The sequence below is a fragment of the Amphiura filiformis genome, unplaced genomic scaffold (genome assembly GCF_039555335.1).
Source record: "Amphiura filiformis unplaced genomic scaffold, Afil_fr2py scaffold_62, whole genome shotgun sequence".
In the NCBI taxonomy this organism is placed as follows: domain Eukaryota; kingdom Metazoa; phylum Echinodermata; class Ophiuroidea; order Amphilepidida; family Amphiuridae; genus Amphiura; species Amphiura filiformis.
In genome coordinates, this window is record NW_027305526.1 from 211,816 (window position 1) to 229,923 (window position 18,108).

The 18,108-nt window shown below is 36.8% G+C and overlaps 1 protein-coding gene across 1 annotated transcript in view; it reads left to right on the forward strand.

Moving 5' to 3' along the window:
- The window catches only part of LOC140144535 (cyclic GMP-binding protein C-like), a 55,283-nt gene that overhangs the window by 35,750 nt on the left and 1,425 nt on the right, over nucleotides 1-18,108 (forward strand). The window contains exons 23-27 of the mRNA XM_072166356.1: nucleotides 432-521; nucleotides 678-771; nucleotides 2,349-2,477; nucleotides 3,168-3,500; nucleotides 7,858-8,081. Of these exons, the coding sequence (XP_072022457.1) occupies nucleotides 432-521; nucleotides 678-771; nucleotides 2,349-2,477; nucleotides 3,168-3,500; nucleotides 7,858-8,081 (870 nt within the window). The remainder of the gene's footprint in view (nucleotides 1-431; nucleotides 522-677; nucleotides 772-2,348; nucleotides 2,478-3,167; nucleotides 3,501-7,857; nucleotides 8,082-18,108) is intronic.

The following is an 18,108-nucleotide window of genomic DNA, read 5'->3' on the forward strand; positions in this document are numbered from 1 at the left end:
GACTAAGATTTATTAAGCATTTGAATATAAGAATAAGCACTTCGATTTATTCTTCTGTCACTTGTCACATATCTATTACTAATATCGGTAGAATTGTTCTAGCCAAATAAAGCAGAAAATTTGAACTATAAACGGTCCTGATGAATCTGTTTCAAGTGTTCTCACCAAAGATTTGCATGGATACAACAGTGGACGATATAGGAGCTGGAATGAAGTAGCAATTTTTTTTGTTTTACCACATTTGTTCGGTCCAAAATTAAAAGAAGACATATCTGGTAGTGAAATTAAACCAACAATATTATTTTTGGGGAAAAATAAATATCTATTTTTCATGCAAATCAATTTGCTCAAAAGTAGTGATTCGGCACTCTGCCAAAATTATAATGATATGCTTTAACGCATGCACCCTACATATTTTTGTTTTCTTTTAGGATGCAGAAAAACTCGGAGTACAACAAGGTGACCATCTTGCAGCTGATAGTGGAATAAGTAGTGATTCCCGGGAAAACCTACGTCGGGGAGTAAGTCTTACCATTAGTTTTGGATGGAAATTAGAAATCGCCTGAAACATATTAAATCAGAAACATGTACGTTAACATGTTAACTCAATATGCTAAACATTTGCAATTCAGGTTTAGTTTTTATAATCTTTCTTTATTCAATCTGTTTTCTTTTAGGATGCAGATAAACTCAGAGTACAACAAGGTGACTCTTCTGCAGCTGATAGTGGAATAAGTAGTGATTTCCAGGGAATGACTGTTGTTGAAACAGGTTTGTTCAAAATTAAATTAAGCATGATATGTCATTAATGCCCAATACAATTTTGAAATTGGTTTCAACTACATTTTGTAATTAGTTTTAGATGTATCTGCATCATAAGTATGGATTTTTGAGGACATTGTTTCGGCCTAAAAACTTTTGTATTGTCCTTCAAGCTCCGAAGGCAGGGTCAGTTGGTTGGTTTACTTTTTTTTAAATGATATATAACTTTTGCCACATACAATATTAAGAAACAAAAGTTCACAAAAAATGTGATGGTAAACAATTTATTATAAGGTTTTCCAGGTTCATTGTTGGCCCCACAACACTTCCACTACAGTTTCAACGCAATAACCAATCAATTTCCAACTTGATAGGGTATGGTGTCCAGGGCCCGGTTTGTGAAACTTGGTTGTAAACTTATGGCAGACGTATATGTCATGTATGAATAGACTATAATTTTATTGTAATATGTTCACTGTTTGATATGTCCATCGCGTAGCGTAGGACAAATGACAAATGACTTGTAAGTTTAAGACTGAGTTTCGTGAACCGGGAACTGATGTGCTGTATAGTTTTGTGTCATGCTACTTGTATATTTATGAATATTAAAAGGTGGGTAACCTGGTTGACATCCTTATCCCCCCACTTTACCCCATCAAAATGCAGATTTTGGTATCAGGTGAAAGCTCGTATTTTTCTCATTAACAGAGAAATCATCAAAAATCAGTCAAATTAGTTTGACTGTGGTATACCATGATTGAGACTATTTTAACAGTTTTTTGACGATATCTTCCGAAATACACCAATTTGGAACTCCTTTCAATATGTCAATGAGGAAAGTAGGATCTCTCATTTGATATCAATATTTATCATCCTGATCATAATGATTATCATTAATAAAAACACTGTAGACTACCAGTTTCACGCTGTATAAATGTCAGTAATTCCATAAGGAATTAGTCACATTTACAAAGAACATTTACGTGTACTTTGTGCATGAATGTTTGAAAGGGGCAACATTTTATGTTATATGTAAATTTTAAAGAATTTGATTTTCCAAATATATCAGGTCACCTTCCTTTATGAGCTTATTGCAAAATTTGCCTGAAAATCCATTAATCCACTCTACAGCTTCAACACAATAAACAATCTATTAGGGTGATAGAGCTAGTATGGTAACCTTTATGCGCTGTATAGTTTTCAGTCATGTTATTTGTATATTTATGAATATTAATGAGCTTATTTGCTTATTTCTCCTCACTTAAACTTGTCCGACGGCGAACACGTTAAAAACTTCAATTAAAAAATCTCACAATATTCCTCCACACATTCCATAAATCCTTTCTGCAGCTTCAAGGGGTTGTAACGAACCAACTTTAAACTTGGTAGGGTGAGGGTGAGGCCCCTGTGGAAGTTATCCTCTAACAAAAACAAACTTGCATCAGCTCGGACCAAGTCGCACCTACCCACCAAATATGATGGGCATGCGACCTGTCATTTCCGAGAATTACGGCAGACAGAAATAGTGTGTTATTATATATATATATATATACATGTAAGTAAACATTTGTAATATGGTTCTGCAGGAACTCAAGAGGATGTTTCAAGTAGTCACTTAAAGACTGAGCTCAAAGAAGATTCTGAGGATACTACAAGAAACGAAGAAGATATTGTCGATGCTGGTCCATCAGATGCACCTGACAACTTGGCAGAAGGTAAATAAGGATGAGAATATTTTGTCTAGACCTGAAGAAATTAGGTTGGGACAGTCTGGATTCTGGTATATCTGTGTTTTAGTCATGAAGTGGAAAATAATAAACTTCTGTATTATTTCATTAAACTTTGATTTCAAGTTGTTGTATGTTTGTGATAGGCAAATTATGTTTTGTGCCAATTATGGACATCAAACACTACATGCATAGCTTATTGTTTGATTTTGGGCCATCACTAAAACATACCAGAGGTGCATTTTTTCTCATGCATGTATGGATCGCCGGTACATCTTAGGCCGTCGGCACATGACAGGCTTTGGCGGGGAAAAAACTTGGGGTCAACAATACTAGTAACCATTTTGTGTGCACTGCTTGTGGATGGTGAAAAAACAATGTAAATGTTGCCCCAATCTACCTTTTTACGTTTGCAGATAAGCTAATAGTATATAAACGTGCATAAAAAAAATTAAGAAAAATTTAGCTTCACCACCCATAGTTCAATGCCTAATTTTAAAGATCTAATGTTTATAACAAAGATAAACTTCGTGCTGTTCAGAACAAATTATAGAAACAATTAAACCACAACCCATGTACTTTTCTTTGTTTTTGCAATTTTACACATTGTATCTCGTAATAGCTGTTGAAATTTCTCTTTGTTTTTGCTATGTTGATACACATTGTATCTCCTAATAGATTTTGAAACTTCAAGTTTGAGTTTCAAACCAACAGATTATTTGGATCAAATATCAAAATCTATCGGACCTGGTGGGGATATTCTAGAACTTGCTGATGGCATTGCATGGTTGGACATTCCATCTGGAGCCTTGGACAAGAAAACAAATATCACACTATCAACTGTCTCATCGGAGACAGACCATCCACCACTTGGCGACAAGTTTATCATTGGACCTATTGTACAATTAGAACCTGATGGGCTTCAGTTCTTGAGACCTGTGACATTGACTGTGAAACATGTGGCTGTGGATATTGCACTGCGTGACCTTGAAGTTTGGACAATGACAACAGGTAGGTACCGGGGCGCTCAACTGAAATTTTGGTAGGGGTGTGTGGCACAGAGCGCCAAACTTTGGGAACTAAGAACTGATTTTGGGCAAAATAGAGGCTTGATGAACTGAAATTTTGACTTTTTTGATGGGTCTTGTGAACTAAAATTGGGCCAAATTATAGGCTTTGGAGCTAAAAAAAATTCCCAAATTTTCTCAATTTGAGCTAAAGAGCCACAATTGTCAGAGTTTGAGGCTCAAAAGTCTGGAGCATGATCCAAATATGTGGGTCTTAAGGAACTGCTGGAGAGCCTGAAAAGGGGACCCTTGATCGCTGCACATACCCATACCATCTTGAAATGTGAATGCCCCCCTCCGGGTAGGTACCCAGCAAATGCAATTTTTTTCTGAAAGCATTATAGATGTGTTATAAACTCATTGCAGTAAAAACATATTAATAACAGTTAAAAATGTCGGGTTTTATATGAAAAAACACAATAGTATTGTTAAAATGTCAAAATGTTGTAAACATTTTTGGAAAATATAACACTGGATAATAACATTATGTTAAAATATTTTTCCAACAAGTGTTCCAATATGTTTATGAATGATATTAAAATATTTATACCCTTTATATTACCTGGCATTTACATTTTCTGTAAAAGATTTTTGTGTGGGCTGGGTAATATTAGCTTAAAACAAAATCAAGGGGGCAAAAGTACACTTGATCACTTTTATTACTTTGTGATAGCATGAAATATTGCAATGTTGTATTTACTAATGTTCAGTCATGTTTAAAACAAACTTGTCATTTTTTATTACATATTATTGACTATAATTATATATACTGCGCCAATAAAGCATCCTTACACTTGGAAAAATAATCATGATTTCAAAAATGAACCATATTGGGGTAAATTTGTTTTTTTAATAGATGCACTATCTAATCCTGCACATTATGACACCAAATTGAATCCAATGTGACCTCAAGAAGTAAAGTTATGTACAAGCATTTGATTAGACGAAGGTCCAGTTTTAAAAGTGACAAACTGGCCTATACAAGGCAAAAAGATTCCAACAAGCGAAACAAAGAGACAGCACAGTTTCTTCAATGAAGCGTTATTTAAAGCAGTTTTTATTTCAGTTTTTACTTCTCTGTACTTTTCATAACTTTAATTTTATTTGTCAGTTCTTTTGTTTCAGTTTTCTTTTGCTCCTTTTGTTTTAAATTAAAGCCAAACGCATAAATTAGCCATTCACCACTCTCAAACCCCAGATGTCTAGTCTGTGGAGTTTTGAATAAGCCAGTTTGTCACTTTTAAAACTAGACCTTCGTCTAATCAAATGCTTGTAACTTTGCTTCTTGAAGTCACATTGGATCCAATGTGGTGTCATAATGTGCAGGATTAAATAGTGCATCTATTAAAAAAACAAATTTACCCCAATATGGTTCAGTTTGGAAATTGTGATTATTTTTCCAAGTGTAAGGATACTTTATTGGCGCAGTATATATTGTATATATATGTAAACGGAAAAAATGGTAATATACACTTGGACGTAGCAGTTCTTATAAATACTTAATTTACGGTTCATTGCAAATTTTTCGACAAGATTTGAAAGGTCCCTCCTCAGGTTGAATTTGGTTTTTACATGAAACAATGATAAAAAAATAATATCGCTATAATAGCGATTTTATATAGACATAAACAACATATTGATAACAATTAAAGAGTATGAATAACCAAGAAGTTCGATGAAATTAATAAATACTAAATACACTAATTGATGATACACCAGCTAGTATCTTAATTATACAAAATGATAAAATATGATATTAAACTTACTCAGAAAATATTATACTAAAAGTGTACGAGACAAAGTTGTTGTGGATGTGTATGGGTGGGGGTGTGTGTTCCGTGCATTTGAAGCAACCAGGTGAATCTTTGTTGGTGTTGGGTTTAGTTTGTGAATGAACCAAGAGGTCGCGCAAGTTTGGTGGTCTTCTGAAAGCAGTAAGAGGAGGATCTGGAAATATAAGACCAAAAACCAAATACCTGTGTTCCCTTTGTCAGTACATACATGTATTCCCCCTTCTCAAAAATGTTGGGTCTGTCTTTCACAAACAGCTTCACATACCCCATTAACTCACCTCAACTCAAGCAGATCTTTCTGAAAAATGCATTCCCTTACCAAAGGTCGAGGCCTTATCTAAGCCTCAACTTAACCTCAGAAAATAAGCCTCGTGAATAGCCTTAATATCCTTAGCCTTGTCTTAGCCTCACCTTAGCCTGAAAATTAGCCTAATTATTTAAATTAGATAAGCCTCAAATAATTAGCCTCAAATAATTAGCATAATTAGCCTCAAATAATTAGCCTCGTATCATTAGCCTCACATTATTAGCCTCAAAATATTAGCCTCGGAATATTAGCCTCATAATAATTAGCCTTGTCTTAGCCTCATCTTAGCCTCGCCTTAGCCTGAAAATTAGCCTAATTATTTAAATTAGTTAAGCCTCGCAATATTTAGAGGCTAAGACAAGGCTAATAATTTGAGGCTATTTTACCAGGCTAAACATTACATGCATGCAGGGACGGTTGGGCTATTTATTGATCCAGAGAATAGGTGATAAGTGTTACTAATATTTTTGGGGTGTTATGAAGTGGGGGTAGGGTTATTTGGTGAGTTGTCATTTGGAGAGTTCCAATATGGTGAGTTGTCAATTGGAAAATCCAACTATGGTGAGTTGTCATTTGGTAAGAGTTCCAATATGGCGCAAGTTAATGTCACCTTGAGCATACTAGTATTGTAAAGTTTTGTTTGTAAAGTTGGGATATGGTGTGCTGTCAATGTAATGGGACGGTTGTATTTTGAAGTGGGGAGGGGGTAATTTGGAGAGTTCAAATATGTAGAGTTGTCACCTTTAGCGTATTGGAAGAGTTTATGTTTATGACACACCATATCCCAATGTCACCAAACAACTCTTTTAATATGCTGAAGGTGACAACTCACCATAAGAACTCTCAAAATGACCATCCCCCACTTAAAAGTACAAACATCCCCATACCACATCTCAACTTTTACCAAATATAACTCCCGCATATAACTCTTTCAAATCGGGTGTAGGTGACAACTCACCACATTCAACTCTCCAAATGACCCTTCACCACTTCAAAGTACAAACACTCCCAATTTATGCATCAACAGAACACACCACATCCCAACTTTACCAAACATAACAATTCCAATTTGTTGATGGTGAAAACTCACCACACTTGAACTCTCCAGATGACCCTCCCCCACTTCAAAGTAGAAACATCTCCAATACATTGACATATTGCATGCACACCACATCATCCCAACTTCACCAAACATAACACTTCCAATCATATTTCATTGAACTTCCCCAACAACATTAACTCACCATATTTGAACTCTCTAAATAACCCACCCCCAATTTAAAGTACAAACATCCCCAAACATCAATTAACATAACACCCAACAACATCAGTGCAGTAACACGTTTTCACGTGGGTCAGCCAGCATCATATACATGTCTGCAGACTACAATGCATGCATGTCTGCTGAATTCAACAACCTCAAAAAGGCCATATTTCCTGATGAAAAAGAAGCAATAAAATACTGACTTTGAAACTTACGAAAAGCTGATTTTTCTTCCAGAGACATGGTTGCTATGCTCCCCATGAACTAGGCACTTGTAAAAAAGCTTAAAATACCCTTTAAACTGTTAATTTTTCAAAATTATTGGCAGTTTCTGAGCAGCATACAGTAGGCTGCTCCCTGACAGTTGGTGACCTCTGACCTATCATGTGACCATATTTTTGAGGCTAATAATAGCCTCAAAAAAAGTCGAGGTTAATTTTAGCCTCAAAATTAAAGCAGGCCAAGACGAGGTTAATTTTTTAGCCTCAAAAACATTTCAGGCTAAGACGAGGTTAATTTCTTAGCCTTGTCACCGATAAGGTTAATTTCTTAGCCTCGATGGCTAAGTTGAGGTTAATTTTTAGCCTCAAAAGATATCGAGGCCAAGTTGAGGCTAAGGTAAGGCTTATTTAGCCTCGACTTATGGTAAGGGTTGTCTGCACCTTTGTTAACGTCGGCATAAAGTTAGAGAGCACAAAATCCATGGAAACTTGTCCAATCACATGCAACCTCACATGTAAATGTTCTTCGCTCATTTATTTAATAACATGCAATAGATCCAAATTTGCAATGAACTGTTAAATCAAGTATGTATAAGAACTGCTTATTGTACGAGTGTATATTACCAATTTCTGCCGTCTATGTATTTTTTGTAATTATACATGCACCAATGTGTAGGAAAGTGAACCAATATTATAGTTATCTTTATCATTTTCAGGAAGGAATCCACAATGGCAGCTCTTCTATGATGCTCAGACTGGGAGCAACCAAAACACACACTTAACAAAGGATGTTGTACAGATTCGATGTGAACATTTCTCCCCATGGTGGTTCTTGGGACGAAAAGTACAACTGCAAATTCTACCGTTTATTACTGCCGACTTGCAAAGTTCAAGACAGATTGGATTGACGGTATACGCATTGAAGAGCTGTGATGTGAAGGTAATTTGGGAATAATTTGTTCTATCGCCTATTATCAATTCCAGCTCCAGTGACACCTCATTAATTTCTCTGGACCTTTGGATGCATTGAAATAGGTATTACCATTTTACTTTAAAAAATCAATATAACAGGGCCGTAGTGCTAGCTTTTATTCCCCTCCAATGAACATTGGCGTAATCCTACCCAGGATAATATGCAGGTCACTGGATTTGGAACAGATGATCTCACACCACCAAATCAGAGTCCCATAGAGATATGTGCTAAATTTGCCTTAAGAAAACATCATTTTTTCTTTACAGGAGCGACTCAGTTTTAAGCGACAGCTATGATGGTTGAAATCAGCCCTTGCCTGATCCCTCTGGCTGGGAAAAAATATAGGTTGACCGTCATTATTTTTTACGACTGGCCCTCAAAGTCTACAATGTCCGGGAATTTCCTATTTTACAGGCAAAACCATGCCAGTGTTTCTGTAAAGAAAAGGCTGCTTAAAATCATTAAAAGTTATTTGATCTCTCCCATCTGTGGTACACTTGCAGGAATTAATATTACTAATCATGACCAATCCAAATTTGGCTAAAATTATGCAAATTTCTGCTAATTTTAATGCTTAAATTGAGAATCCATGGCTTTTTCTGAGAAGTAAAATTAAGGGCGCACAACCATATAATTCTATTTGGTGGTGTGAAATCTGAATGTTCCAACATGTTTCTAATTGTCTTTAATTTCAGACTATTTTAATCTAATTAACTTATTTTTAGCATAATTTGAGCAAGAAGCTGGTTAAAAAATTTTCAAGCAGAATCATTGTGTCTCTGACATCTGCTATCTACTGAAGATAGCATTGTGATTTCCATGTTAAAAGTTCACCAAGACTTAGGCTTTCAGCAATTTACAGTCAAGAGGGACAAGTAGCCAGTCAGACACACAGAAACAAAGAAGAACATGACCACAATGTCTGAATTATAAGTGTTGAATTATATGGCCTATTAGTGAAATCTTAAGTCTACCCCCCCATAATGATTAACCCCAGACGGAGACAATGAAACACAAGGAACCATGATTTTTGGTCTACTTATTGGCCATCAGGATAGACAATAATTTATTTTCATATAAATGTGTGAAGATTCCAGCCATTATCATTAAAAGCAAAGGGTTTGTACACAACGCTGAATCAACAAGGATGCCGGGGATTCCAAGATGAGAGCAAAACTGCTCGACCCAATTTTGTTCGACAGTAAACACCCAACTGAGGAATCTGAACCCCAAGGCAAATCCAAAAAGGAAAATCAAAAGGATGGGAATCCAAGATAAAAGTAAAATTACTCAACCCAATTTCTGTTCAACAGTAAATACCCTACTGAAGAATCCGAATCCCAATCAAGCAAAATCAAAAGGTGGAACTCCAGAATAAGAGTAAATTTACTCCACCCAATTTCTATTCTACAGCAAGCTGTGCTGAGGCGTGGTGCTCACAAAAAACCCAACAAAGGGAATTTATAATGGCTGGAATTTTTCAATCAATTAATTTTCATTCTGTGATTAGTGCATACAAATAGTTGCTCCGAAGGTTGCCACCTTGGAGATTCCTCGAGGTAATCCTACCTGGAAGAAATACAAAGACTGAAAGAATGAATGTGAAAGAATATTAATAATGGATATAGGTATACAAGTGCATATAATTGGACGATGTAAGCTAAAATAAAACAAACGTCCCCATTTTTCTTAAATATTTGGCTTGTCTTTTATGGATTAATTAAAAATAAACAGACTTGTAAAATCCTGCTTGAAATGTCATCCATCTGTGTGGATTCCTTTCTATCTGTTAATTTTTTCCAGAAGACAAGGCTTTTGCATTATTAAAGATGCTATAAGCTGATGCTAATTCCTTTGCTGCAGCTATTAGCATTATGATAAATTTTAATATTATTCCATTTCAAACTGACCGAACATGTCAGGAGCTTATGAATTAATTTCCACTTGTTGTGTGCAAAAGTTCATTTAAAATGTATTTATAGTGCTTAGTCAGCATGCCCAACGCATGCTATATCATGCAAAACAAAAATTTTTCCTGTTTTCCTTATTTATGTAAGGAAGACAGCACCTGTTTTTATAAACAGACTTATGTTTTTTCTTGAGTAGCTGTACTTTCTTAAATTATTTTATTAAACCCAATAAGCTCCCCTTAAATTGGGAGAGGTGGGTGGGAGTAAAAAAAATTTCCGTCTATCCTGACTGGAATCCAATAATGCAATAAATTAAATCGCCGAATATGACGACCTAGCGCAATTGAGAGAGCAGCTCTGATTGGTCAAAGCACGAAAGCGTCATAGAGCCATGGAAACCCCGGGAAAAATTCTGACCTGGAAATGGCGACCTAGCGATATGAAAGAGCAGCTCTGATAGGTCAAAGCCCAATAGCATCATAGGGTCATGAAAACCCCGGGAAAAATTGACCCGATGACCCGGAAACGTTCCGCATCACCGCTGTTCGTGCGTACGTTAAAGTGGGCACTTAGTTCAGTTCGCTTAGTCTCAATTGCACGTCGTTTACGCTGCGTGCAGCGGATTGTTTATAGAAATGGCGGCGTGCACAGCGCAATTTCGTGAAGTAAACAAGCACGGAAACATGAGTATAACGGCTCTATTTGAACGAATTCATACATAATTCAACAAGAAATCAAAAATAGGGTAATAAATGCACCATACAATATATCTGGATTTATTGAAGCCGTAATATTTTTCTTAAAAAACACCAGCGAACTTCGCAGTATTTCTGCATGACTTTCTGAGTAAAAATTAAACTCTTGCCAAATTAGTAACTAAAATAACAGGTTTTTAAAAAAAATAGCGGAATTCAGGAAATTTCATCAATATACTATTAATATATAGGGTCAAATTTAATTTATTCCGAAGAAAAATTTTACATATCAATTCCATGACCCGAGTTAAGCCATCCTCAATGTGGTCCAAAAATGGACACAAATTCAACATGCAAAAGAGCGTCTAGCGTGGTGATTGTTGAAAGGCACTCGGCGGGCCGGGATTGCGCGATTGTATACATGCCTATCAAAATTCATGCTTAACAAAATAATGTTCATAAAAAAATAGAAATGTAAAAATAGGAACAGCTTTATGTTTCTGCATAATATATACCAACATCGGCCTAGCCTAGCCTATAGGCCTAGGCCACAGAATTCTGTGGCCTAGGCCTAGGCCTAAATAATATAAATTTTCTTTTTTTCCCCGGCTTTTTTTTTAAATGATGAGTGTATAATGGTTTATTGTCACATCACTATTAACAATTATATTTTATTACTATCAATCATTATTTTTTTAAATGATCGCGTGGATAAAGTGGAAATTTACGTAATTTTAGGTTTTTTCCCTCAAAAGTGTGGGGAGAGGAACTGGGGGGCAAGAAAAATATTTGGGCCTCAACCCCCCCCAGTAGCGCCGCCACTGAAGCCAACGGCAGGGGAGTGCCAGTACGGGTGCGATGGTCCTGCTGATCCGCTGGCTGACTCGCTACTCTTATGTCAACTGCCGAAAAAATGGTCAATTTCAGTAATAAAATTGGCCAAAAGGAGGTTAATTGTGGCCTAATCCCCCCCCCCCACACACACACACCCACACACACAGAGCAGGCTTCTCTCGTCTCCTCTGACCACCAGCAAACACAAAACGTTTTAAAAACAGCATTGGGTTTTGGTTTGAGTAAAAACGTTGTAATGTCGGGAAAGGTTAAATGAAAACACACAAAAATAACATTTTTAAAATGTTGTCCAAATGTGTTTACAAAATATTTTTACAAACATATTTGCCAAATATTTTGTCAACACTTTTAAATAACATTATGTAAAAATATTTGTAGTTATCAAAAATATTTGTTAATGTTATAAAACGTATTATACCCTCAGTATAACCTTCATACCTGTTTTCTGTAGGCTAAAGCCATGATTTCTCAGTCTGTGTTACAAAATTTAAAATCCGTGTTGTCAAACTGGACGATTTCCGTGATTTCCGTTTTCCACAATAAAGAACTGAAGAGTTAAAACAAACATGTTAGAATGAATATTTTAAACAGTTCTCTCAACAAAATAGTGACTTACTTTTAATATTTCATCACCACATCCGTGGGACTTCATCAGAATTGTGACAGGAGCGGTAAAGCTAATCACATGACTCACGGGAAAACCCGGAGTCACGTGACTTGATGACCGGTTTGTAGACGGGGGGCAGGTAGTGCCGTCCCTTGTCTTGGTTGAGGTCTGGATCCATAGATGCAATGTAGTACGACTCCTTGATACCCCTTTGTAGCCATCTGGAATCTGTGTCCAAGATTTTTTACATTGGACTCATCAAACTTGTGTCCTTCAGACTTAAGGTGAGTTCCAACTGGAGAGGGCTCCCTCTTGTGCTCAGCGAGCCGTTTGCGTAAAGGCGTTCCGTTTCCCCAATGTAATGGGACGAACAATTGTTGCACTTAATCCCGTAAACTACACAGGAGCGATCACATTTTTTAGGTTTGTCCTTAGGTGAAACAAGCATGCTCCTGATAGTATTGGTGGGTTTAACGTGAACCAAAACTCCGCTTTGCGAATCTTGCGCTAAGTCCTTCAGTAACTCCCTGGATGTATGGAAGAGTGATACTGCCCGCTGGGGAGAAGAGTTCTGCGTTTTAGGTTTGGGAGTGATTTTGTTGCTACCGGAGCTGTCCCAAGCCCATTTGGTGTAACCGCAAGAGACCGACAGGGCACGCTGAATATGATCAAGTTCTTGGTTGAGAGAACCGTTGGTGGAGGAGATGGTACGTGCACGGTGTTTCAATGTTCGTATGACACCCAACTTGTGTTCCAAAGGTTGATGACTGTCGAAGTGCAAATATTGGTCAGTGTGGGTGCTTTTTCGGTACACACTGAATGCTAAGCTGCCGTCAGCATTTCTGCTGATGAGGGTATCTAACATGGCAATCTTATTTGTCTGCTCAAATTCGACGGTGAACTTAATAGCCGGGTGAACCGAGTTGAGGTGACTGGTGAAGTCCTCAACCACTGAGCGTTTTAGGATCACCATAGTATCATCCACAGAACGGCCATAAAAGGTAGGTGGAGAATGAAAAGATGACAAGGCCAATGTTTCCAAGTGTTCCATGAACAGGTTAGCGATGATAGGACTAACCGGGGAGCCCATTGCAGCGCCCTCACATTGTGAATAAAACTGACCATCGTGCACAAAATATGTGGTTTTCAAACACACCGTAAGCAAATCCGTGATCTGTTGTGGGGTTAACTTGGTACGAGCAGACAGAGTGGTATCACTGGTTAATAAGTCATGAATTATGTTGACACTTTCGTCGACAGGTACACTGGTGAAGAGCGCCGTGTAACATCGTAAGATACAAGGCATTCGCCTCACCAACAAAAACACCGGACAATTTGTCCACTAAGTCCGCACTGTTCTTTAAATGTCTGTCCGATTTCCCAACCAATGGTGCAAGGAGATCAGCCACAAATTTAGCCGAGTTGTAAGTTAGTGAGCCACAACTGGAAACTATGGGCCGGAGGGGACAAGCGGCCTTATGGATTTTGGGTAATCCATAAAACTTGGGGACATCCGATGACGTGGGATAAAGCCGGCGATAGGTGGGAACGTCGATGGCACCACTGTTTTAAAAGTGTATTTGGCATCGAAGGCCTATAGAATTAATGCTAGAATGGATTGTTTAATGGTTGATTACTGCTAAATAATCACTTTTCTTTGTTCTATTTTGCAAATCAACACAAAAAGGGTATGGGTAGACATTTTGCACAGTTTTTCACTTCTTTGTTGCATTTCCAAATTTCCGTGAGCAACCCCGAATTCCGTGATTTTTTCCGTTTTTCCGTATCACGGAGAAATCATGGCTTTAGTTTTTTAGCAACCTTTGCTATAACCTTTTGTGACTTATGTCGAAAACGTTTTGTGTTTGCTGGGCATGCATGTGTCGTGTATGTTTTTGTTTAAGTTCATGATTTTCAATACAAATGAATAGGCCTAGGCCTATGAATTGTTTTACAATTAATGCATGAAATTTTCTTCTTTTTTTTAAAAAAAAGATGACCTGTCCTCATTCGAAATAGTCTATGTTTATAATTATAGCCCATGCACACAATTTTGTACAGATTTCCGACGCGCGTTTTGTGGATAATTGAGCCGAGTTCTAAATTTGAGAAGTTTTGTGCACAAAATGCCTATAATAATGAAATTGGTAAATCATATAAAAAGCAATCTTAAAGTTTCCTCTCTCACCTAGGCCTATACTCTACAAATTATGTGAAAATAAATATGTGTGATTTCAGACTTAAAGTTGTATTTAGATAATATTAATGATTAAAAAAAATATCTCAGGAAATTACAGGAATGGCCAACAAAGGTCATTAAAAAATGTACGAGTCTTACTAAACTCCGATGCATCAGCAACTTTTCAGATATTGATGGATGGTCAACGTAAAAGAGGGGTGGGTGATGGAAATTTTATCCCCAGGGGTTATAATTGCTAGGCCTACGCTTAACCAATTACATGATAACCGATTACATTACCATTATAGGCCTAATTATGATCATCATGATCACGATCATCATTCATGACCAAGTTCATCATGATCTTCGTAATCATGATCATGCATGACATGACATGATGGTCATCATGATCATGATGAGAGTTACCATCATGGTCATCATTATCATCATCATCATCATCATCATCATCATCATCATCATCATTACAAAATCATAATCATCACCTACAACATCATCATTTACAACATCATCATTATCAGCATCATGATGAAGATGATGATTATCATCATCTTTTCTTAACCATTGAAAACACTGGCTTTCTACCAGGATCCCAAATTGTTTTTCAATTTTATCACTTGTGTCTCTATTAGAAATCGCGCAAGCGGCGTACATTGTGTATAATGCTTATCAACTTGTATAGACAGAAGCCTATAGGTATAGGCCTATATTTATATACCAGTAATTTGTAAATCTACCATGGAACTCTTTGTTTCATCATTGGGATTATCACAGTCTTGCTTAGTCATATTAAACTTACACATAGATATGGCTTTACATGGTAGTGAATTAATGTAGGCCTATTAGGGCTAGGCTAAGGTTATGGGCATGTTGCATAATGTGTAGAGGCCTAGGCGTGTTTTGCTTGTCTCAACTAAAGCAATATATTGTAAGTGTATACAAGATTCCAGATAATAGTTAATGCTTATTATATAAATATAATCAACATATATACCTGGTATGCTTAAAACGTGATCGTGTTGATCATTGGACAAAAATACTGTAAGCTAGGCCTACCGCGGCTACGCGCAACGGCTACGATACGGTGATTCCTTCACAAGTATAATGCTGCATGCCGCGGCATCAAGTTGATAAGATAAATCCTGCATAAAACCACCTTCGGTCACGTACATGATAACCATGGACAAAGACTGATGATATAGTATATCCATGAACTAATATATAAGTCATAATTATATTTATTATTTTATAATAATGACGGCATTTGCATGTCCGCTGGGTGTGGAAAAGCTATGAAATAATGTAAACCGTGCAGGCCTGCAGTCATTTACATTTTGGCCCATTTCATTTGTGCTGCTAAATGCTGTAGCTTGTTTCATCGTATACAACTACACTTCCTCTTGATCTATTTTTTGGATCATTTTGTGACTTCCTGCTGGTATCGTGCTTTGTAGAATTGATGTCCTTTAATTCATCAGAGATGTTGATTTTATATCATGCACATATTGACCATGTATGCATGGATTAATACCGGTACGCGCTAGGCCTTCATGCGTTATGTCGAATGCGATATGTCTATAGCAAGATCAGCTGATTTGTGGGATCAGCTGTTCAATGTTTGTAAACAAAATAGACGGATACATAGTAAACAAAAGAATAGGGGGGTTATCAATTGATTTAATTTTAAAAAATCGTAATATATCATGATATATATGCAAAATACAGGGACATCTTCTGGAAGGTATATTTAAATTTTCAACGCAAAAAAGGAATTAAAAAATAGTCCAAAATTAGAAGACATATATTTCAAAAAATAGAATTGATACGTTAAATTTGAAAGCATGAGTGAATATCGACATTGATAGTTATTAATAAAAACTATGTGGTATATCTGGATTTCCGCTGAAAAATATTTGGAACTGGCTTTTAATTTATATATTTGGCAATTTCTGAAAAAATAGTTCAAATCTGTATTTTTGGGACATCTGAATAAAAACAATGTTTTGAAGACATTGTTTTGACTTTTGAAAAAAATGAGCAATATTATATGAAAGAGAACATTTTATTTATAAAAGTACATCAATATTTATGCCTACAATGGGAACTAAAAGGCGGTATAGTGCGAAATACAATGCGACTGTATTTACGCCAAGAGCGAAAATTAGCGCAAGTTGAATTTCAAATTTCGGGAAAACTGCCTAAGCGACGCAGCATTTAGACTAGGAATTAAAACTAAGTGCCCACGACGAACAGCGGTGGCATGGGGTCAAAGTTGTTTTCTTACTGTTTCACGTTAGAAAACTTTATTTTAAATATTGCATGGGCCTAAGTCACTCTACGAAATGGAATATTTCACTCAAACAAACATTTCGGGTCATAACTCACCTTAGCACTGGTATATTTGTAGCAAATGTTGCAGTTCTCTTCAATTTTAGCCTTTAATTACATAAATTCAGTCAATGCACTTCTTCGGTGAATGCAAACACGAATTAGGCACAGGGCTAACTTGCTCAATCAAAAGTTGAGACTCACACACACAGCTCCATGAATGATCCAACATGTTTCTAATTGTCTTTAATTTCAGACTATTTTAATCTAATTAACTTATTTTTAGCATAATTTGAGCAAGAAGCTGGTTAAAAAAAATTTTCAAGCAGAATCATTGTGTCTCTGACATCTGCTATCTACTGAAGATAGCATTGTGATTTCCATGTTAAAAGTTCACCAAGACTTAGGCTTTCAGCAATTTACAGTCAAGAGGGACAAGTAGCAGGTCAGACACACAGAAACAAAGAAGAACATGACCACAATGTATGAATTATAAGTGTTGAATTATATGGCCTATTAGTGAAATCTTAAGTCTACCCCCCCCCCCCCCCCCCCATAAGCTTACCTGATCCATGGACACATTTTATGAGCTCCAACCAGTGCCCTAGCCCACGTGCCACCATATACTGATGTCTTCTACATCTGGCACTAAGTCATTGCATACCATCATGATTGTAAACATTACATGGGTTACCAGTAGTGGATTCATAAGCTTAGCCTACCCCCCCCACACACACACACACAAACCGTAAGCTTACCTGATCCAGGCGCCTATTTCATGAGTTCCGACCAGTACCCAGCACCATACTGATGTCTTCTCTATCTGGCACTGAGTCATTACATGCCATTGATGATGTAAGCTTACAAAATAGTATGATTTTAAACATTGCATGGGCCTAAGTCACTCTACGAAATGGAATCTTTCACTCAAACATACATTTCGGGTCATAACTCACCTTAGCACTGGTATATTTGTAGCAAATGTTGCAGTTCTCTTCAATTTTAGCCTTTAATTACATAAATTCAGTCAATGCACTTCTTCGGTGAATGCAAACACGAATTAGGCACAGGGCTAACTTGCTCAATCAAAAGTTGAGACTCACAAACACAGCTCCATTCAGATCTCACACCACCAAATCAGAGATATGTGCTAAATTTGCCTTAAGAAAACGTCATTTTTCAGCGACTCAGTTTTAAGCGACAGCTATGATGGTTGAAATCAGCCCTTGCCTGATCCCTCTGGCTAGGAAAAAATATAGGTTGACCGTCATTATTTTTTACGACTAGCCCTCAAAGTCTACGATGTCTGGGAATTTCCTATTTTTCAGGCAAAACCATGCCAGTGTTTCTGTAAAGAAAAGGCTGCTTAAAATCATTAAAAGTTATTCGATCTTGTGGTACA